The 24,028-nt window shown below is 41.8% G+C and overlaps 1 protein-coding gene across 4 annotated transcripts in view; it reads right to left on the reverse strand.

Moving 5' to 3' along the window:
• Positions 1-4,760: 4,760 nt before the first annotated feature.
• STOX2 (storkhead box 2) overlaps positions 4,761-24,028 on the reverse strand; it is a 209,530-nt gene continuing 190,262 nt past the window's right edge. For all 4 annotated transcript variants that reach the window (XM_067721776.1, XM_067721775.1, XM_067721773.1 and 1 more), the window contains exons 3-4: positions 17,412-19,677; positions 4,761-12,370 (exon numbers count right to left, since the gene is read on the reverse strand). In XM_067721776.1, coding sequence (XP_067577877.1) covers positions 12,175-12,370; positions 17,412-19,677 — 2,462 coding nt within the window. In that variant the 3' untranslated portion in view covers positions 4,761-12,174. The remainder of the gene's footprint in view (positions 12,371-17,411; positions 19,678-24,028) is intronic.

Raw genomic sequence — 24,028 nt, forward strand, 5'->3', positions numbered from 1 at the left:
TTGGAAGAAGGGACTAAAGCTTCCCATTAGCTTTAAATCTCTGAACAACTTTCTGACCCTTCAAAAGCCATGCCCTCGTTACTGGTGTTCTTTTGTGAAAGGGAAGACGCGCCGAGGCAAAGCAGCAGTAACAGTAGGAAGCCCAACTCCAGAAGGCAACTTAGGTCAGACGCAGACACGAGCAAAGCCCCCGAGGTTGTTGAGATCCTGCCTGAAGCCATCTCACCGAGCCCATTCCTTGCACAGCCCAGCCTACCAAAGATTTCCAAGCTCATAAGGGCCACCAAGAAACAGTCACAAGAGAAGGTCCTCCCCCAACCCCAGGAAATCCAATAAGTACTATGACAGTGCCATAAATTGCTTAGCTGAGGTCATGGTTTGGGGTGGGAATCCGAAGCCTTGACTTTAAGACAAAAATTGGGAACACAGGGTTGGAAATGATAAATTTACTGCAAGAGCGGGAAAGAGGCCATACTCTTGTCAGGACATGGAAGTGGGAAGGGATGTTCAGAGAGGCCTTGTGATAGAGAAGGCATTTGATCTGGACCTTGAAATATGGTTACAATTCACATATGCAGAGACTGGAAGTGGGGAGAAGGAAGTAGTGTCTTATCAACAAACACATGGGTATCGCTATTAAGTCAACACACCACTCTCTTTCCAAGTACTGACAGTGTGACATAAGGAAAGAGGCACATTAAATAATATTAATCATGACCCTTTCCCCCTCACCCTTAAAATTCTTTAGCGCAAAATCCCATTAGGACCTACTAAACCCATTAATAAGTCTGTGATCTTCCCAGTACTGTCATATTAAGTAAGGATAAGTTGAGGAAACGTTCCATTCTTTCCACTTTCATGTTTATCCATATTTATCTAATCAGTTTCACAAAATGCAATGGATGAACTATTATACACATACACTGCAACTGAACAATTAAATGAATGGATGGTGATGGTGGGAGCCAGGATTCTCACTGCTGGAGTGGAGGATATAGATTAGCGGGGGGTGGGGGTGTGGGGGTGGAGGCAGAACGGTCTATGCAGTAATGGATACGAGCTGGATACAACAGTATGAACTCACATTCAGCTTACTAGAGATACAGATGTTCCATCTGGAAGTATTTATAGACATGTACATGTACACAGGTTAGTATACACGCAGGTGTCTCCTTGTTCTATCAGTTGAGAGGGCTTAGAAATTATGGCTCTCCGATACTGGTGGGCACACCGACCACCTAGATCTTGGTTTCTAATATCATCTTTCAGTAAAAGAAACTAGGGTTCCTTGGAGAAGTGACTGATTCCGAGACTGGAGTGGGATATACAGAATGAGCCTAGAGCATCCTATAGTGCCAGGAAGTTAGGACATGCTCAACAAACGAACAGACAACCACAATGATGGGGGTATGCCCAAGGGATACAGAAGCCCACCAAAGGAGCAAACAATAGCAAAAGCTTGAAAAATTGAGGCATAACATAAATAAAGTAGTAATGGACCACATCTCAAAACATAAAATAAGTATCTGTGAGCATACAGCGATGTGAATAAAGTATTGTATAAATAAGTGGGGAAGAGACAGATTTCCTGTACAGAATTTCACATAATCTATTTAGATACTCTGCCCTTCAAGAGATGGAGCATAGCTCCTCACTCCTTGAGTGTGAGCTGTGCTTAGTGACTTTCTTCTAAAGAGGACAGTATGAAAACGAAGAAAAAGAGTAACTCTGCAGTGAAGAGACCTCACATTACCTGAAGCCAGGTGATCAACATTCACATCAACATGGTGAGTCATACTGATAATATGCATTCCTGATACATGATGACGATGACACTTTACCTCTGTGACCCCCTCCCCATAACATGTAACCCCAGCCTAATCTTAAGAAAAGAAAAGCCATCGTACAAAATTCCTGACCAGTACTCCTCAAAACCGTCAAGGTCACCAAAAACAAAGTCTAAGAAACTCCCTCAGACCACAGGAGACTAAGGCAACACAATGACCGAATATAATGTGGCGTCCGAGACAGCCTCCTGGAACAGAAAAATGACGGTAGGGACAAACTGAGGGAATCTGAGTAAAGCATTGCTTTAGCTAATAATGTATCAGTATTGGTTCATTAGTTATGACCAATGTACCATCCTGAAGCAAGATATTAATAATAGGGGAAACTGGTAATGGAGTATACAGGAATTCTCTGTACTGTGGTCGCAATAATTCTGTAATTCTAAAACCGTAATAAAATCTTTGTTGAAAAATGCAATGGAAGGACTTCTCCAGTGGTCCAGTGGTTAAGACTCTGTGCCTCCACTGCAGGGGGCACGGGTTCAATCCCTGGTCAGGTGACTAAGATCCTGCATGCTCCATGGCGTGGCTAAAAATAATAATAAATAAGTAAAGCATTTTTTTTAATATTTAAAAAATGCAGTGGCAGTGCTTTGCTCTCAATAAGCTGTCTACAAAATATTCTGACTGCTGAAGTCTTTAGGGAATTCTCTCCAAGTATTGGTAGTTCTATCAACTGGCTAGAGCAAAAGTCAATTGTAAAAGATAAGCTCTATTGTGCCCGTTTGGCTGACTTCTTAGGCAGCCAGATGGAGCCCCCCCACCATCCATCCAATTAGATCCCTTTTAAAGACAGGAGACACTGAAGGGAAACAACTGGAAATGGCATCTTCTGTTCCCAAGGTCATCTCTCTATCCCTGAGAACCTTGAAACCTTCCCAGTCTGAATATCGATCCTTTGACATTCAACACAGATGTCCCATGAACTACCATCAAAAACATATGAAGGGATGAAAGAGAAAAAAACCCTTGTCTTTTCCAGTCCATTTAGGATTTCTTAATCTGTCACACGTCTTGTCAACAATGACAAGCAATATGAAGCTGGACTATGTAGGGCAGACCAATTGCTACCTCTGCAATCTGATAGGATAGCAAAAGGGGAAATGTCATGATTGTGGAAGATATTCAAGAATGACATTTTAAATGCTAGAACCATTGAGCTGTTATTGATGTTAAAGGAGGTGCCTTTCAGGGGGAATTTTCCCCCGCAATATAAGATAGAGTAAAGAATGGCAGATGCTGGCTTGAAGCACAGATACAAGAGGGTTCAAAAATAATTTCCTGGGCTTCCCTGGTGGCGCAGTGGTTGAGAGTCCGCCTGCCGATGCAGGGGACATGGGTTCGTGCCCCGGTCCGGGAAGATCCCACATGCCGTGGAGCGGCTGGGCCCGTGAGCCATGGCCGCTGAGCCTGCGCGTCCGGAGCCTGTGCTCCGCAACGGGAGAGGCCGCAACAGTGAGAGGCCCGCGTACCACACACACACACACACAAATTTCCCAAGCTAACAAATTCTCAATACATCATTAAAACGGAGTTACACTCTATCTTTCTGCATCACATCTCCTTTTGTTTTGTTGCCATTTACAGACTATAAAAAATACAGAGATCTTTGGTCTAATGCAGTATCTATGTAGGTATCTATTTAATCATCTATCTATCATCTATCTATTCATCTATCTAATCGTCTATCTACCCATCCATCTAATCGTCTATCTACTGATCAACTATCTATCCATCCATCCATCCATCCAATCGTCTATCATCTATCTATAGCATATATCTATCTCTCTATCATCTATCTATTTATATCTCTGAAAGTTTCTGGTGATTTCTCAGGCCTTTGATGAATCAGCTGGTAGTAGATTTATATCTAAGTGTTGGAGAACAAAAGACTCTTGGTGCAAAGGTGAGTGGAAATGAGTTTGAGGAAAGATAGTGGCCTTTGGATATAAGGAGTGTAAGGCACTATAAATGTGAAAATATAAGTGCTAGTAATCAATTGTAGTTATATACAAAATTACTATGTATATAACTTTTATGTTATTATACCTAATATATACAATTTATATACAATTGTGTGCAAGATATACAATGTTATATTAATTATATTAATATATATGTCATATTAACATAAGATAATAGTTATTATTAATACAATTAGTGTTATAGTCTATATATTCTACTATATTATTATATACTACATTATATAAAAAATTGAGATCAGGAAGGAGTTCAAACATTAATAGACAAGAAAGCATAACAAACAAAAATTCTTAGTTTTATACAGAGAAAAGAGTAATAAGGTGAAATAAACCCAAGGTAATAGAAAAGAACAATGATGTCCAGAACTTTATAACAAGGAAGGAAGAGAAACAAGGGGGACATGAGGTGGCCTTGGAGGCATGTGTTTGAGGACTTTGGGGGCTGCCTAAGTAACCCACGTACACATTCACCTAGACAAGCCCAGGCTGGCACACCCACTCCAGCTGAGCCACAGACACTAGTCCTAGATCTGACGCTGAGGAAGAGAGAATCTGCTCTTCACTGAACATCAGTAGTTCAGTTTTGCCCTTTGAATTCCCAAACTAACACCTCTGGCCTTACTTCTCTTATTTAACACATTGCCCCTCCCTCCCCCTCTTACCATCACACTTCTAATGCAACGCTTCTAAGAAGATCACCCCAAACCCTACCCAGCCTATCTTGCGTGCAGGTGCCTTGGATTTTTCTTGAAATTCCTGCGCGGTGTGTTAGGCTCTGTGAACGCTAATCACACACACTTATTCCATGTGTTCGATGACTAGCTATTTGCTTTACAGGAAAAATCTGGAGCCATGGAACCCAAAGAGGGGGAATATCGCTAAAGCCAAGTATTCCAGTAGTAGGGATAAGATTTCACAGTTAAATACATGATTAAAGTCACCAGGTGAATAACTTTATTATTCAGTGGCTCTCGATTCCACAGCTGTAACAACAGAGATGGCAAATACCAAGGACTCTCTTGGATTTTCTTTACAGAGGAAAAAACCCCCAACCACTCCAAACACTTAAAAATAAATTAAAACCACACCATTTCCTTTGGAAAGAAAAGATTTTTATGAACTGTGACCATTCTTGCAAAGGAGTCAGAATCCTGCCTTCCAGCTTCTTAGTGAGTCACTACATTTCCTTCATGTGTGCAGCTCACTGGAAGGTTCTCAAAGGAACAGACAATTACCTCTCCTCCAGCACAGAGGTTTTTGGTCCTAGCAGAAAACTCACAATGTACTTCCAGCATCCTTGTTTTTCCTAGCTCCATGCTTGAAAAAAAATGAAGCGTCTGTATTGAGACAGTTTAAAATACATATAGACAAACTTAACATAACTAAAATAAGGCTTGTCCTTCAAAGTAGTCACCTTGGGTTTTCCACACTTACCCAAATGACACTGTCATGGTTCAAGACATTTTGGGAAGCCTGCTTTGAGTATTGCCTTTACGAGACAATTAGGCTCAACGTTACAGCTCCATATACTGGTTTTGACTAATAATGTTGTTTCCTAGCTTAACCGTCTGCTTGACAGCAGATAACTTTTGGTTTGCAAAAATCAGGTGCATTCCCCCAGGGCAGTGGTGACTCTCGCCGCCACTGGGGAGAGTCAGAGCAGTGCAGAATAGACTCTGAGGGCAATTAAACATGGAAGCACTCCAAACTGGTGCAAGGGCCTCACTGGAAGACGTGAGTAGCCTCTGAGTACGTTCTGGAGAGGGGATCACATTTGTTTGGGGGTAGCAGTTGTGATATGAGTGATAACAGAACAAAACGAGAAAACCAACCACATTATAATTTCATTTATAAAACTTAATTATATGCATCCATAAGCCTCACTCAGTCTCCAATTCGAATAGCTAGCTAAAAATGGGATTTTTCAACATTCCTCGAAAAATTTTGATCAGAAATTTCCATTTTCAGTTGTTTTAATTCAAAAGCTCTAATAACCAAGACTGTGCAATAAAAATTTGTTATGACATCAAATTAATTGAGGAGAGAAATAAAGTGGTCTCATGTAAGGTATTTTCTCTCAAGTACTAAAAAAAAAAAAAATCCACTTAGACATATAACCAAATGTTATTTAATATCTTAAAAAGTAACACAATCCAAAATGGATATTTCACACAACACTACATAAACATGAACACAATATTACCATATGGAGGGACTTTCAAATATAGACTTACAAAAATCCCTGTGCTTTTTTTTCTTTTAAGTTATTATACTAAGCATGACAAGTAATCATCATTTACAATATGGTACACTGACACGATAAAAACCATGTTACAAATGTGCTGTTATAAATCAGTAACATTAGGGAAGACATTTCATGAACTGTAATTATTTCATATGAAATACTATACAATATAAACAGAACATCCATCTTGGATGACCTTTACAGCAACCAGAGACCAAGTCATTTAAAAATTTTTTTTTCAGTGCAAACACATTTTATTCAAGGCAGTCTTGGCTGCAAAACTCCTTTCTAACATACAGTAAATCCCACTTGCACTTCTTAATTCATTTACCCTAATGCAATAGTCACATTCAGTCACTCAGAGAAAGATACCTGCAGAATTATGATCCCTTTAAACTGAATGTTGAAATTTAATTCTCTTCTAGACAGTTGTATCTATGTCAACTACGCTAAGGACCTTAATTTGTAGCTGTCAGTACTTACATGAAGGTGACCCTAGGGCAGCTCTAGTCCTAACCCATCCTTGTGTGCACAATACCACACACTGCTTTGCCCTTCCAATGTGGAAACCACGGCGGTGTATCGGTATGTAAGTGGGGGGATGGGAAGGAGGCAGGGAGGGTGGACCTCGGAAGCAAGGAGCCGTAAGTGCGTACACCAAGATGAACTTCCTGTAACCGCAGAGGATTCGTGTTGGAGGAGACCTCAGATCTCAGATTTGGTAGCTCTTTTTGGTGGGCGCAAGGGAATAGGCATGCCAAAGCCAGCCTCTGGACAGGGAGGGAGGCAGCCGTACACGGACCAAGCAAGCTCTTAGCCTTACACTGGCTTCCAGAGTCACTGCCGCCTCACCTAGGAAACCCCCTTTCCCTAGTTGGCAGGGCGTGTGTGTGTGCGTGTGTGCGTGTGTGTGTGTGTTCACATTTGAAGCCAGCAACGAGCAGACAAAGCCCTGTAACTGATCATAAATACACAATCATCATCAGAAGGTTTAGTTCCCCTTGTGCCTTGTAGAATTCTGAACCTTGCAAATCAGCAACTGTAAGTCCTAGGACAAGTGTAAGAACACAGGATTCTGTGTGAGAGGGGCACTGGCTGGGGAATCCCTCCCTGGGATGTTGCTGTAAAAGATGCAGAGATTAACTCCATCAGGGAGACACCAATGTCTATTTCCAACACACCGGGAAATTTAATAACGAACTTTCTCATGGATGTAACTTATGAAATGTCTCCCAAATAAAAGTCTATGGCAAAACATTGGATGTATCCTTAATACTGTAAGACCTTCCGAGAGAGTTGACAGAGTGATGGCTGATTCTTTTCTTACTTGGCAAAGATCAGACTGATAGTAACCTCTTTCCTGCCCGTATTTTACTAACCCAGAGCAAAGCAATGTCTTCCATGGCTTTTGCATTCATTTTTCCTGTGTTCTAGCTTCCTTAAGCCCTCAACGTGTGCAGAAATTTGCTCAACAGAAGAGTATGGGTGGGAGGGGCCTGGGGAGTCGGGGGGAAGGAAGGGATCGCTTCTGCGGGGGTCCACTGTCACCTGACAGCGCACTGATAGCTGGTTCTGTGACTGGCCTGTGATACACGGAGAAGGTCCCCGACCAGGATCTTTCATCTCACAACTTGAGAAAAAAACGCTTAGAACTAGATCAGCTTCCCTGGGAAATCCAGATTCTTCAAAGTAGGGCTCAACAGAGTGTACTGAATTTCAGTTGTGCTAACGAGAAGCACTGCAGAGTACTTGATAACGTTTTTAATGAAAATTTCTGTCTCAGCACCTTCCACTGCCAGGAGCAGTCGTGTTCCTGAAAGACAGTATTTTAGCACAGGATTTAGAGAAGCCCAATATGAAACTGTAAACGAGGGTGTATGTCCAGATCTACCTTGGACCACAATAGCATTTGGGTGGATTTCTGTAAAATTCCCAACACCCTGAACTTTTTGAATGAAAATGGACAAAAGTATCAAGTTGTATTCGTTTTCTTTGACTTTATTAGCACACATCAGAAAAATAGCATTGTATTTCGTGATTTCTCATGATGGTCTATCAAACAGATAGAAAATAGATCACTGATAGCTGCCACTGTGTTTCTGGGTAATCTTATGTCACTCCTCCTGTTTATTCATTTCAAGTATGGGTATTACAAATAGGACCTGCTTTGTTAATTGTGAATCCGAATGCTTTGGAAGCACTTTGAGATCCCAGCATGAGTTTGCAAAGTCCTCATAGGTTGTTGTTGGTTTTTAATCAAGCTCCAAATACTGCCCGTGTTATAAATTGTTAGACTTTTCAAATCAAGATCACTACTGTACTGTGAGCAATATGCCTTTCATTTAAGTTCAAAACTTTATTTTCAAGTACACTTTGTGGTGATAAGTGGTTTATCCTGGGTAGAATTTTACAAAGCTGTGCAACCTAAAAAACAAACAATGCTTTCGTTACCGCTGAACAGGTTTTTTTTTTTTTCTCCCCATGGTGACTGCAATATAATTTAAATTTATATTTTAGAAATGCTGGTTGGGTTATGAAAAAGGGAGACTGGGGAACAGCTGGTGTTCAGATTGTTGTGACTCCAGATTAACTCTCAATGGATGCTTCCTGAACTTGAACTTCACAACACTGGAGAAGCCTTCATTTGTTAATTTTATCCAGCTAAGTCCTTTTTCTGCTCTTCTTGTTTCCTTTTTTTGATGGACCCCTCCCCCTTTTCATATGCTTATGAAGATCCCCTGAGATGTGCAAAATATATAAAATGAAATACGAGTTATGGAACAGAAGTTGTGGATACAACGCACAGCTCTTTTAATTCAAATGAAGTCTGAGCTCGATATGGTAGCATGCAAGTAGTGAGGCCCAAAGTGCTTCGAAGTTGGCAGTCCAAATTTCTGGTGTGTCTTGTGACCGAAAACCTAGAATTCAGATCAGATTTTATAGGAGTCAATAGCTTGCTAAATTATGTTTATCAAGTGGCTCTTCGCCGGAGAGAACTTGTAGCAGGAATGAGGTCCCGGCTGGTCCCGGGGCAGGGGAGACAAGAAATTTAAACTTCCTTTTTTCATTCACAACAAATTCAAGTGTGCTTTTGTGGGGAAGAAGAGAGACAGGTTTACAGATGAGAGTGAAATAATGCCGTCAGAGAAAAACCATGGCAATGAAACAGTCACAAGTCCACGTAATCACTGACACACACACAGAACGCCATGGCCTAATGGTTAAGAAAGTTTTCAACTTTGCTTTTCCAAACAATACACTTGAACGCACTGCTGCCGCTTCATCAAATTTATGGAGGTAGTTATATGTAAAAATAAAAATTACCATAAAGTAATATGCTGTATCATAATAATACATACGTGTGCAAAATGCCGACAGATGGGTTGACCCTTTAAAGTTGAACACTACACAGAGATTCAACCAGATTCAGTTTTGTAAACCTTTCAGTTGATAAACTCTAAGTGAAGTCTAGATAAGCAGCCATGGGCCACAAAGCTATCGTTTCCTGGAGGAAAAGGATGCTGGCAAAGCTTGGAGTGGGTCACTGAGAACATCACTGCAGACCATCTAGGGTCACATTTGTAATGTGCTTCCCGCCACCGCTTCTCCCCCGTTCAAGAATCCCGATTCGATTCAGACGGGCATATTTCTACGTGGAACGTCTGCTCACATCATATCCTCTTTGAAGTCCATCATTTCTACGCTAATGGCTGCTGGTCTAAGGGAGTTTTTTTTTTTTTTTTAATCATGTACCTCATAGCATCAGGCAAAGCGTGGTACACATTTTATTCCAATGTCTTCTGTAAACCTATTTCTTGTGAAATATTGATAAATTCATATTTTAAAGCTTCTCTTAAAGGTAATGCTTTCCTTTCCTGTTCACACAGTATTTGATTATTATAATGGCTACTTTAGGAGTATCAACTAGAGGCTGATGTATTGTTTCAATGGTTCTATTATTTATGAACTGATAGTATGACAGACGCTGGAGGGCAGGGTTTTGGGGAAAAAAAAGAATTTAGAAGAATTTAGTAATTGTGTGGCATACAACTCCCCAAGGAAACAGACTCTGTATAGTCTATCTGATACATTATCATTCCTCCCAGACAAATTTAAGCAGTGAGAGAAGAGTGCATTTCTGAGCAATCAAGGCATGCCTTGGAGGAAATAAGGCATGAGACTGAAAGCCAACCGACTTAAGCATCTTAAAGGTGCGGGAGTTTGCCAAGAAACGTGCTCACGTTTCACTATAAGCACAAAAAAAGGAATCTATGCTAAACTTGATGAGTCCAGTTTGACCCAATGCAACTTCCAGATATCTGAAAAAGCATGAGGAAGGACCCAAATGTTTCAAGAAACAGTTCAACTGTGTACATGACTCCACGCTTTAAACAGATGGCTAGTGATTCAACCTAATACCGAAGCAGAAGTGTTTCACAGATTCTATGCCAATTGCTGAAATCTGAGGTGAAAATTTTTGGATATATAGTTTACGGTATATGGCTCCAAACATCACATGCCACTTAACTAAATAAAACTTTCTGTCAGACCATTTACTTGTGTCACATGTAACCCTTTTGTGGATAATTTTCCGTTATCTATAGATTTATTCCGTGGTTCTCATAAAATAAGACACGGGAACTTGGAGGTGCCTCTTTCTTAGAAGGCTGAATCTTGGTTATGTGTAATCCCTTTGCTGCTGAGAACCGTCTTTGTATTCAACATGACATATTGTAAACCAAAGCAAAACGTTAACAAACCATTCTGAAATAAGTTGGGCTAAAAACTATACATCTACCTAAAAATGCCTCCTGGAACGGGTTACGAAGTATCTGTAAACATTACTCTGGCATAGTTCATGTATGCATAATTGTCATTCTAATAAATTTTAGGGGCGTACAAGTTAGGATGACACCGCACTTGCAGAATGATCACATTCTGTTGTTAATTACATGGGCACATGTATATTTCTAATCAAAAAGTATTTTAAAGTTTTCTCTATAGATATCTTCCCAGGAATAAAAGGCCTGAAGTTCAACTCCCCCTAAATTTGCTCTTTCCTATAACCACTAAAAATTATCTCCCACAGCCTAATTTAGGCATTCTATTTAAAACTACATAAAATAGATTTATGTCCTTCCATTAGAAAGAATAACGTCCCCAGGCCGTAGTCTTCATTTGTATCACAAAGAACATTTTGATTTTAAACAAATTATCATATCTATTATAGTAAGATAGCATCACCGTCAAGTATCACAAGGAGGAAATGATCTTCCTTCAGTATCTGATGAACACCTCTACAGGTCCCCGTTACCTCTCCCATCACTTAGTGCTGTGCCCCAGCCAGGCTGGGAGACCCTTCCTTTGTCCATTTCAGATTCCAAGGCCTATATTCCTGTTTGTGATTATGGAAGGTTAAAAAAATCAGACAAGCATCTGTGACACTTAAAATCCTGAAAACAAACACTCCCAGTATTTGGATCACGACCCCTTCTGACACACTTCCATGGGCTCCTGCAAAATCTTGTCACGAAAACTCACAGTGCAAAATGACTGGGGCCTAAACGGTTCACACACGAAGGGCTGGGGTCCCCTTTAGTCAGTTGGCATTGATTTCCCTAAAGGTAGACCCTTGCATTTGACATTTTGTGGAGGCTTAGTTTTTGTTTTGTTTTGTCTTTTGTTTTTGGAAGTGTCAAGGATCAGTGTTCTGTGGTACCACTCGGTCACAGACTGGGAGCAACACGCATCTGTGGCATTTCAGAATGGACTTGGCAACTGCATGACATTGAAAATGCATATTACACTGACAGTGTCTAGACTTTCCTATGTGTGCTCAGTTACAATTAGTGAAGCAAAAGTATACATATCACCCCTACTGCTATTCTTGTTGCTACAGAGCCATACATGTGAAAAGCAATACTCTGAAATAAAGATTTTGTTGTTGTTGTTTTTTGCCCTAGCCTACTTAGCAGCACAGTTTAAGTCAACACAAAAACTGCCGTTGAGATGCTTGTCTTCCCGAAGATGTAAACAACAGTCCCAGTGCCGTAAACTTGGCTGTATCGAATGAGACAGGAGATCTGAGGCAGAATGACTATCACACGCTAGTAACAGAAGCTTGCAAGCAGCTGGAAGGTTTCTGTAATTTCTCAGCTTCATTTGTGGGGCTGTCCGTACTTGTTCGGAAATTGAAGGCCGGGCCAGCTCCACCGTGGGCCGGGCTCCAGGTAGGGTTCTGACGACGGTTACTTTCAACAATGCTTGATGTGTTGGAAGCCAGGCTCTCCCGAGTGCTAAAAGAGTAAAAAGGTTTTGTTTGGTTTTGTTTGGTTTGGTTTGGAACATAAATAATTATATATTGAGCCCTAGAGGAAGAGCAAATGATGCAGTTAATGGATTTCCTCTGTCGGTTCATCATGTCATGTATATACCATCTCATACTGATTATTCACATATGCTCCTCCAACTTGGACTTCGGCAGCGTTCACAAGACATGTTATAATCAGCAGCATGCTGAATAAAGGGTTTTTATACAGCTAAATAAATGTCTTCCCTTGCCTTTCACGCTCAAGGAAACACCTTCAAGATCTGATGTGCTAGATGGCTATCGCGTTCGTTTTTAAAAAAGAATAGTCTTCATAAATATACACAGGTAGTGATTTCATTTCAGGCTTGAAACTCATTGATAGAACTGCTCCTGAATAAACTCCATAATTTTACCCTGATGATTTTGTTTTCATTCTCGAGTAGCAGATTTTTGACTTTGGCGGTGAACTTCAAGTAGGCCACTAGCCAGTATGCCACACTGATGGGAATAAAATTCTTTTTAAACACTTCATACCTCTGTTTCAAACATATAATGTTATAGTAAAAAATACATTCTATTTTCAGATAAGGAATCTTAGATTTTCCCTGTGTACATTGATTTAGTAGAAATATTTTATTTTTTAAAGGATTCTTACAGAACAGAGGTGGTTTAAAGGCTTTAGTATTTCGATTTCTCTTTTAGTTTTTCTAATTTAGAAATACTTGAAGCGATTTTATTGTTCCAAGAGGTTTATAACATTTAACATGTCAGATGTGTAGGGCAACAGCAGAAATAAGATTACTTGGCCTGATTGATCAGAACTGAATGGGTTTCACGTTCAAGGTCCTCAAAATGGTAGTAAGAAACATCAGCTTACAAAGAGGTGGAAGAAACCACAATGATGCTCAAAACATCCACTCTACTGGATAGATTCAAGATGTATAAAATATTCTACAGGTGGGTCCCCATCACTGACTGAAGGTCAAACTACATAGGGGACATCCTCACAGCTCACTTTCATTCCCATCCTAAACTGATAGCAATTTTGTCTGAACATTATACCATTCCTGACATTATACCATTCCAGCCATTCCTGACAGGCTATTTCATCCTAACCCCCTTGTGGCCTTAAGTTTGCTTCTCATCAAAAAGCCAAGAGTTAATTGTTTAAAAGGAATGTTGTTCACTGGCTACCAAAGAGACAACTGGACCCTTCCTGACTGCAGAGGGCACGTCTGGAAGGTTAATACATTCATAGAAGTGAGTTAAGTTCTCTCATGAGGCTTACCGTAAATCTGGGCGTGCCTAAGGAATACATCATCACTAAAGCAATGGAAAGTGCTAGACTTACCTACTTACCTGCTTTACACCTCCTCTAAGAAAATTCCTCAGAGGTTTTCCAGGACTACAACTGAGGGTCAGGTGGAGGAAGGAAGAAGGGCAATAAACATGTAGAACCTCAAAGAGGTCACGGCGCGTTCCTTCAGTTTCATTCTTAATCACAGCGATAACTTTTTATGGCATTTGGCTTCCTCATCTTTAAAACAGGGCGAGTTATGTGTCATACCTACTCACTGAGTGACTCAGAAGAAGAAATAAGCAATAATGAGGAATCCGTACACCAAAAAGCTAGAGAAACATAAGCTATTTCTGTAGCACATCTGGCATCTGATGAATTCAGCAGCCACTGTGGGTAGGCCTGGGAATCTATACGCTACTAATGCCGTTTTATTTCTATGCGAAAATGCATTTTGAGGTCTCAGGGATCCACTTTTAAACCAGCTTTTGAGGCGGGAGTTTAATTTATCAAGACCCTACTGTCTTCCAGGCACCATCAACACACATCATCGCAACAGATGGTCTAAGGTAGGAGCTCTCTGTACTCAGACCCCCCTTGACCACGGCCAACATATTAATAGTGATAAATACATAGAGCATTCCAGTGTCTCCAGAGGGTATATCTCATTATTGCCGTGACACTGAGTACAATGTGTGACAGTCATATGGAAGGCTGTGGATATGATGGTGAAACAGTTCATGGAGAGGGACGGTTAGCAGTAACAATAGACCCCCAATTTAAAATTCCTTACTTTTTTAAAGAGAACTAACGGAGTACGACATTAAAAATAACATCTCAGGAATTTGTAGGCAGAAAAACTGAACCAAGAGGCCCTGCTGCGCCTCTTGCTGCACATGTTGCCCTTGGACCCACACTCGGACGGCACAGTACACTGTGCAGACACATCCCTGGCAGCCTGAATCCCTCTGATTTTCATATTGTGGTTATCAACCGGTTTTTGGCCTCAGATTTGGAATAGCAGGCTTTGTATGTCGGGATTTTTCATTTGCAATATTAGATCTCACAGCACAGTTTAAGTTTCTGCCTCGTTTCCTTCTCTCAGTGCCCTTTGGTTCCCAACAAGAGGGACTGAAGACTTTCGGAAATGTGGCTGGACATGACCTCTGAGCCAACACTGAAGACTGAGAGTATGAAGATCATCCTTTCTGATTTTGATTTTTCTCTTTTTTTTGGCAGCGGGGAGGAGGTTAGATTGTAGCTGCTCTGTCAATTATTTACTGAAAAATCTGAGTAAACGGCCCACTTAAGATTCCTTTATCTTGCGGTGGTGGAGAGGTGTCCGCGTGATAATACTATACGGCTAAAGTACTCCTCACGCTGGAGAATAAAACTCCCTGTAACTCAAATATTCTCCTTCGCAGACCATCTTCATACATCAGAAAGGTAAATTAGGGCATTTATTGAAGTATAGGGAGATACTTCAAATGAGATAAAATAAAATTTTAAAGTAGTTTAAAAATAGATATAGAAAATAAGTTTGTCACCCAGCTTCTAACCAAAGGATATTAATTACGAAAGGGGTAAAATTAGGAATTGTTCTGTAGATTCTCTAACTGCATGAAATTTACGGGTGATCTACCTTTTTCTGTAGAGAAAATTGCACCTCATAACACTGGGCAGATACATAGCTCCTGGGTGAAGACCGTCTCCTTAGGAAGACCTTTTTCTTCTACCAGGACAACGCATTTGACCTTGACTACATTATTAAAGCAATGCAAATAAGCTGAGTTCAAGAAATAATCCCATGCATAAGTTCCATATTGTGTACTCCAAATCTAGAGATAATAAAATATATTCTGTGGAGAGACTGGTTCAATGATTACATGAACGTTTCTTTTTACTTGTTCCCAAACAAAAACTTTCAATATTATGCAGTGGTAAAGTTTTGAGTTAGAACCCACTAGACTACTCTCAAGGTCTCCTTAGCAGCTATCTCTGGAGTATTGCGGTTTTCCCTCCGTGGAGGTCCAGGGGCCAAGAGGGCCAAATGAATTGCTGGAAACTGGTGCAGAGAAGCGTCAGGCAGGGAGAGGCTATATAGTAAGAAACAGTAGAGCATAACGTCCAGGCAAATAACCCACACCTTCCATAAGCGATGGTACTGAGCTTCTACCATCAATAGCAGACTCTCAGTTACGCTTATCTGGTATCCCTACTAGGAAATCAAGAGGAAAAACAAGAGTTGAAGAGGGAAGTAGAGAGAAAAGAATATATAAACTAATTGGTTAAGATTCGATTTGGGATTAACAAATATTTAGCAAAAATTACGTCTTAGAAAAGTCACTTAATAGGCCAGTAGTTTTCAGACTGAGTGCCATGCCCCCCCGTAGTCTCTTAGGGTCCTTGAGGGATGGGCAGAGGAGATCTGGGGCTCCTGGTCTCCACTTTAACCAGAGTGCCATCTCTGTGGTTTGTTTAGACATTAGACTTCCACACATGTGTTAACTTGGAAAAGAAGGTTACACGACAATAATAAAAAAAATTAATAATAATAATAAAAAGAACTAGCCCTTTAAGAAATAACAAAGGCCCAATAAGGGACAAACAGAATAACGCTTCCCAATTCTGATTTTGGGATGCTCTGTCCCCAGATTATCCATAGATAGAGTGAAACGATTACAACATAACTAATTTTAACTCTTAATAATTAAAATAAATGTATGAACTACATAATCATATCTTGGACTTGTTAAAATAATAAATATTGTAAAAAGTTGGGAATCACAACTAATGGGAGATGTCAATCTCTCAATGTTATTTCTGCATCTCAGAGTCACCAATCTGGAGTAGAATTTAGAAGCAGAATCAGGTCCCAAGTTGCTCTTGGAAGAGAAGGAAGAATTAAGGAGAAAAAAGGAAAGTTGCATAGACTCCCTTTTGTTTTCGAAATCCCTGAACCACTTCACTGCATTGGACGTGGCCATCGGGCACTGCACACTCTTAGCTGTCAACCTCTGCTGAATTACCAGCACCTACTGAAAAGAAGACACCACGATCAGCATGCCTAAATGGTGGTAGTTCTGCAGGAGGAGAAAGAAAAGTGCTGGCACATGCTTTGAACTAATGGTGCACAGACCCCTAATCTTTACGTCACAGGAACAGGTTCCATGTGTCTGCAGACTTTTGAGCGGTGAGAGGAAGGTGTATGAGAGCAAGGGGCGAGGGTGGCATAAAAAGTCGGGATTAAAATAGTAACAGGCTTCCAGATCCACTGGAAAGGTTTTGAAATTGGCTATTATATTCTCATTAGAAGGACTCCCCATCCTTGAGTCAATCCAGTTATTCCCAACCCCTACCTCCCACCTCCACACTGACTACTCATTCTACTCAAAAAGTTACTATTTTTGAAGGACCTTTAAAAAAACCCTTCCTTTATCAGCATAGTGGCAATATAAACATCGAAGGAAAAATACTGGGACATGTTGGTCTTAGATTGGATGGGAAGGGGCCAACCCACCAGTCCAGATTGGTGATCTCTACAGCTGCAGAAACATTTGTTTCAATTCCTGAAAAAGAAGTCAGAAACAGGCTGTTAACAATACAACTCACACAACTCTTAACCCTCATTCACAGAACTGAGACTGTGAAATCAGAAACCTCTGAGTTATTTTATAAAGCCCCAGGCCCTGGTAGGTGTATGTGTGTGCAGAGAGATGCCTCTTCCTACCGTGGGGAGTTGAATCCACTGTCCACCGTGATACTGCTGCTGTCCATGCTGTCCAGACGCGCCGAATGGGTGGCCCTCTGGTTGCTGCTGCTGTCGGTCTCCTTTGGGGCAAGGAGGGTGAGGTTCTTCTCAAATTTCCTCTGCAAGTCTCTTTCCTTCTCCCTTTCCAGGAGCCACTGCATGGTTCCCACATCGTCTCTGTTTTTCTCCTCCTCTGTGTTCTTGTTTGCCCCTTCCTCAGACTCATCATCATCAGAGACGTTGTAATAGTCAAAAGAGGCCTCCTGGTTCCCCACTGACTCCTGCTGACGCTGGGAAGCTGGCATGGCTTGTGCAGCCGAGGTCCCTAGGGACGGCTCCAGTTTCTCACATCGGCCTGGCAGTGTGTCCGCAGGTGTCTTCTGGTGAGATTTGAGGACAGACAGGCTTGATTTGTGATAGCTGTTTACAGACAAGGTGCTGTGAAGAGGTTTGAACAGTGTGTCTTTGCTGAATATCTCTTTCCTCTTGTCCAGGCTGCTGGGCTCGGCACTGTGATGCTGGATGAGGCGTCCATTGGCAATCCCTTCGGCCACAGCGCCCGAAGCCGCTGGGCCCCCGCCCGGCCCCTTTGGCGACTCCTCCTTGTGTCCTACAGGCTCCCTGGAGGGATGTGGGGCCTGCCTGTCAGACAGAGGCAGCTTTTTCACCCCTTCCGCCAGGGTCAGAGTGTCATGGTCCTCTTTGTTCTTTCCCAGAGGTGACGGCGCCGTGAGCACCGTCTCGCTGGAGGTGTTACACTGGAAATAGTCATCTGCAGCTGTTTTTGTTGGACAAGAGTTGAGTTCACCAAAGGATGGCAAACTCTCGGGCAGTTTGCCTGGCTCCAAGAGGCTGCAAGCACTGGGAGGTTCCTTGCTGCCACTGACTATTTCTGGAATACACACCTCTTTGTAGCTTGTGGACGAAATGTGAGCCCTTTGATGACTGACAGTCTGTGCAGGCCTTAAAGTACTGTCGTCAATGTAGGATTGGCTGGGGGTCTGGTCGTCTTGGCTACAGCCTTCAGCCAGGTCTTCAGGCATCCCCAGAGAAGAAGCACCCAGAGGACCTTTAGAGTTATCCATGGATCTGGACCTCTCCTTGGCCTTGTTGGATCTCTCATTCCTGGACCTTCGGTCCTGGGTATGGCTGTGGCTTCGGTGCACTTTTGAGTGGGAGCTTCCCCGGGAAGGCTCAGGAAAAGGCATCTCAGTTCTCCTTTTGGCCAGTTCCCCAGACACGTCCCATTCCGGAGTCATGGGGAAATGAGACTCAATCACGTTCGCATTGCTATGCATGATGAAGTTATCACCTTTGTGTTCGATGATGAAGCAGCCTTCCCGGGGAGCCCTGGTAAGAGGATCGCAAAAGTCATACTCTCTTTCACCCGGGATGTCCAGATGGGAGCCATCTGACGGGTCTCCTTTGGACACTCGCGTCTTGCTGTGCGACCGAGACTTTCCGTGGGACTTGCGATGAGTCCGACTCTTTTTACTTCTTCCGCTGTGATGGGCGGAGGACCCGGCTTTACTCCTATGCGCTTTCTCTTCTTCAAGTTTCTTCATTAGTGCAGTGTGCCTCATGACATTTTCCACGGTCAAGTCTGGGTTAATACGCCTAATGATCTCCATTTCCACCTCCCGAGGGATAGTAGTTGGCGTGTCCTCATCTCGCAGGGGCCACTCTTCGGGAGGAAACTGGGCGGAAAAATTGGCTAGCTGTTTGGTCTTGTCTTTTTTAAAACTGAGCCGGAATAACTTGAGTCCGAATTTTTTGGACTGCTTTTCACTATCTTTAGGTTTGGAGAGAGTTTCCGTCTTATACGAAAAGTTGACAGTATTTTTGCTCTTTTCAGTGGGTGGCACCTGGCAGAGGGAAGGAGGGCAGTACGGGTCTTTGCAGTCCTTGGCGGTCTTCCTCTGCAGGGTGGCCGTGTGCACGCCGTGCACATCTTCCCTACAGCAGTGGCAAGAGTCGCAGTGGTTCCTGGGCAACGTTCTTTCCCTGACGCAGCCTGAGGCAGAGGGCGTGATGGTCCCGGGCTGGGGAGAGGTACACTGAGACCTGTCAGGTATCCTCTCATCCAAATGGTACCATTTACTGTTAGTTCTTATGAGGGAAGGAGTTATGAAATAGGTCTGCGGGGTTACGATGAAGTAGCCATCTGGAGTCGGGTAGATCTTCCGCTCCCGGACCAGCGTGTTCAGCGTATGCCGGAGAATTTCTTGGCTTGGGGTGGGAACACCTGAAACCCAAAGGACACACTCGTGAGAATGAAGAGGGGACGTGGTGTTGATTCCGGAGTTTTCCAAGTATGCTCTGGACTGAATGGTCCCCCTGCCGACCCGATCCCCACGTTCAAGCCCCGAACCCCAATGTGACAGTAATAGGACGTGGGGTGTTTGGGAGGTGATGAGGTCATGAGCGTGCAGCCTCTGTGATGTGGCGTTATGAGAAGAGAAGAGACTAAGCCCTCTCTCTCTCTCTGTCTCTCTCTCTGTGACTTGAGGGTACGGCTGCCTGCAAAACAGGAGGAGGGCTCTCACTGGACACCAAGCCTGAAGGCGCCTTGGTCTTGGACTTCCCTGCCCCCAGAGTTGTGAGAAATAAATGTCTGTTATTTCAGCCACCCAGTCCCTGGTATTTTGTTACAGTAGCCCGAACGGACTAACACAGAATCTAACTAATTTTGCAAGCCTCTAAGTAGTATCAGACAGAAACTACGCAGGATTCACAGGTGTTCATCGAGTTTAGTGTGAATCCTAGTTTTCTCTGATAACTCTTATGGAATATTACTACCAACAGAACAGGAACATATAAAGGCTGGGAAGAGAGACAGGGATGATAGACGGCGTTAGGTGCCTACTGTTGTTAAAAACCTTTACTGAACTGAATCGTTAAAGACAGAATTTTTATTTTGGCCTCCCGGCATGTGGGATCTTAGTTCCCCAACCAGATATCGAACCTGTGGCCCCTGCAGTGGAAGCACTGAGTCCTACCTAACCACTGGATCACCAGGGAGTTCCCAAAGACAGAATATTTTTAAATGAAGAAAAAACGTTTTCGGTATATATAAATTTACAAAAAAGACTTTTTCAATAAAAGCAACTGGGGAAACAGGGTTGAAATAGCCATCTTGGTATTGAAAAACAAATCTAAAATACATAGAGGCTACCACGTACACTTGGAGTTACTCCATGCACTCATTCTAAGATTAAGTTTCCTTAATAAACTTAATTTTATAAATTATATCAAAGGGCAACTAGACTTGACCCTTGTTTAGGATGTACTCTCCAATTTTGAAATCATCACCTTCAAATTTGAAAATGATTGGTGGAATTCAGGTGAGAAGTTCATCCTTGTTGGCATGAGCCAGCAGGATGAAGGTGGTTTCTCAGATTCATAACCAGAGAGCTCTAATAAATACACCAGTGAAAGCTTAGAGGCTCTACATCTATCTGGTCACTGAGTCCCAAACTGCTGTCTTTGCTAGAATAGAAATTCCAGAAAAAAATCACAGATATTCCTTTGTACAGGGACTGATATCTTTTTCAAAGGGTTTTGTGTGCACATTTAAGCATTGTCTACTTTGAGATAATTAAGAACATACATTCTTAAGAGAGTATAAATTCTCTAGGCTGTAGCACATTTATTTTATTTCTTTAGTATTCTCCCTGCCTCAGTGCCAGGCAAATCACGGGTGATAATATTTCTAAGACTGACCTGAATGATGTCATTTGGAAATAGGTCAGGTTGAATCATCCTGGCAATATTCAACCGTGTCTGACCCACAAAAATGGCAATTTCAGTGGAGACTGAAAGCGCGCCACCCCCCATTCATATGTTTAAGTCCTAAACCCCAGTACCCCAGAATGTGACCTTATTTAGACATGTGGTCTTTATAGAGATAATCAAGTTAAAATGAGGTCATTAGAGTGAGCCCTAAGCCACTACGACAAGGGGAAATTTGGACACAGAGACATCACAGAGAAGAGACGATGTGAAGAGACCCTGGTAGAAGGCAGCTAACTACTAGCCAAGGGGAGAGGCTGGGACAGATTCTCCCCTCACAGCCCTCAGAAGAAACCAACCAACTCTGATGATACTTTGATTTGGGACTTGTAGCATCCAGAACTGTAAGACGAGCCACCTGTACTTTGTTATGACTGTTTTAGAGAACTACTACAGCTGGTATCACCTTAGGCAACTTGCTTAACCTCTCTGAGCCTCTACTGACTGTCATCAAAATGTGGACAATAACAGTACCTACCTTCAGAGGGTTGTTGTGAGTTTAAATGAGTTTAGTGTATGAAGAACACTGCCTGACGCAGTGAGCACTCATAAATGTTAGCTATCAGTAGTCTCAACTTTGGGTCAGGATCCATGGAAACCCCCGTTACCTTCAAAGAACATTGTGTAACAGCCTAGAACAGCTGGGTAAGCTGAGAAGTTTAGGCTCCCCCAATCCTTCCAAAACTATGAAAGTGAAATACAAAAACACTGGAAACAGCCTGCAGTTCTCAAGGGGAGAGTCCATGTATGAGTAAGTTACATACCCAATTTTGTTACCCTCTTCAGAGGGCACCCATTGTGATCAAGGCAGAAAAGATAACACTGCTTCTGAATGATGTATTGTTTAATATAATTATTTAATTTTTGAGCTGCACGGTTTCCTTTTTGTCTAAGGTTCTACTCTTGAGCAATGTATGTTGGTTTTTATGCAAATGTATGTTGGTTTTTAAGGCTGGTATAATAACAAATTTTTTTAAAAAATTTAAGGTAGTTTCTGTACAAAACAAAAATGAGTGCCAATTGAATTAGTGATACAACCCAAGCTATATATTTGCAATTCGTGAGAGCCAACATAATACAGAAAATGCTTGCACATGAGAGGAGCAACTTAAAAGAAGCTTCTATGCCCCTTCTAGTAACACTACTAATATTCTGCTTCTGATGAACAACCTCAGGGGGCACTAGTCACACAGAAATTTTTCAAAAAGTGGTAAGGCTCATTTAGAAGAATTAGAAGAATTCATGATTGACTGGTTTACTTCTCTGCTATAAAAAGGGAAAGCTGGGCTTCCCTGGTGGCGCAGTGGTTGAGAGTCCGCCTGCCGATGCAGGGGACACGGGTTCGTGCCCCGGTCCGGGAGGATCCCACATGCCGTGGAGCCGCTGGGCCCGTGAGCCATGGCTGCTGGACCTGCGCGTCTGGAGCCTGTGCTTGGCAACGGGAGAGGCCACAGCAGTGAGAGGCCCGTGTACCACAAAAAAAAAAAAAAAAGGAAAGCTGAAGAGTTATTCATAAAAATAGCTATTACTATAAAACAAAAATTTCACTGTATTATAGAATTTGCTGATTGGAGGCCAACCAAGTGCTGATCTTAGAAAACTCACAAAACTATATGGAATCATGACTACAATGCAATCATGTTTACTTACCACTTTCTGAGTGTTCCCAAATGAAGGAATAAGAAAGAGTTTCCAGAGAGAATTTACATTTAAAGTTTTGATGTCTTGGATTTTCAAGTGGATCAATCAAATAATGTTTAATTTGAAAAAACAAATTAGAAACATTCCCTGTCCAATCCATTTTCCATACCCCTACCTGTAAGTTTTCAAAGCTTTACCTGAAAGTCACTGATATTTATGATTATTATTTTATTATTAAGCTCCAGTATAATGATTGGTATCTTCAATTGTCTATGAAACCCAGGATTCCACTGGAAATCTGTAGGGCTCAACGGAAAAAGGGGATGTGACTGTGATAGAGATTGTCAAGGTCTGCATATTCCATCACTTCCATATTCTAGTCCCAAAGGTCATCATGAGTTTGGATTTTGATAGCGTAAAGAGCAAAGGTAAGCTTTACACTCAAATAGGGCTGGAATCTGACCTCTCTCCTTTCCTACACTTTACATCTCTCAAAGCAAAAACAGATATTTCAATACACTGCATGCCAATGCGAGGTTATTTAGACTTATATACCACTTCAATCTTGCAAATCTGACAATTGTTGGAACAGAGCACATATGTACATGTTCTGTATGGTAAGCATTGTAGACTGAAAACTTAATGGGCTTCTTCGGATGATTTCTTCGTGTTTGTGAAGGACATTGGCTGAGGGGGAATTCAGTAGGAAGCGATGTAAACGGATGAACTGGAGACAGAACACAGTATAGATAATGTTAGTCTCCAGCAAACTCGAAAGTCAACTTCAAGCCCATAAGCAGACTTATAGGTCTAATTCTATTCCCCTTAGGGTCAGCTTTCCTCCCGGGAAGATCCAGGTGTAATAACTTAACAAGTAGTAGTCCAATTTAAATGATCACTCTGGATGGATGAGGACCTATTTATTTATTTTTAAAATTTATTTACTTTTAATTGAAGTATAGTTGATTTACAATGTTGTGCTGATTTCTGCTGTACATCAAAGTGATTCAGTTATACATATATACATTCTTTTTTATATTCTTTTCCATTATGGTTTATCACAGGATATTGAATACAGTTCCTTGTGCCATATAGTAAAACCTTGTTGTTTATCCATTCCATATATAATAGTATGAGGACCTATTTAGAAAGCTGAGAAGCAG

The sequence above is a fragment of the Pseudorca crassidens genome, chromosome 21, assembly GCF_039906515.1.
Source record: "Pseudorca crassidens isolate mPseCra1 chromosome 21, mPseCra1.hap1, whole genome shotgun sequence".
NCBI lineage: Eukaryota > Metazoa > Chordata > Mammalia > Artiodactyla > Delphinidae > Pseudorca > Pseudorca crassidens.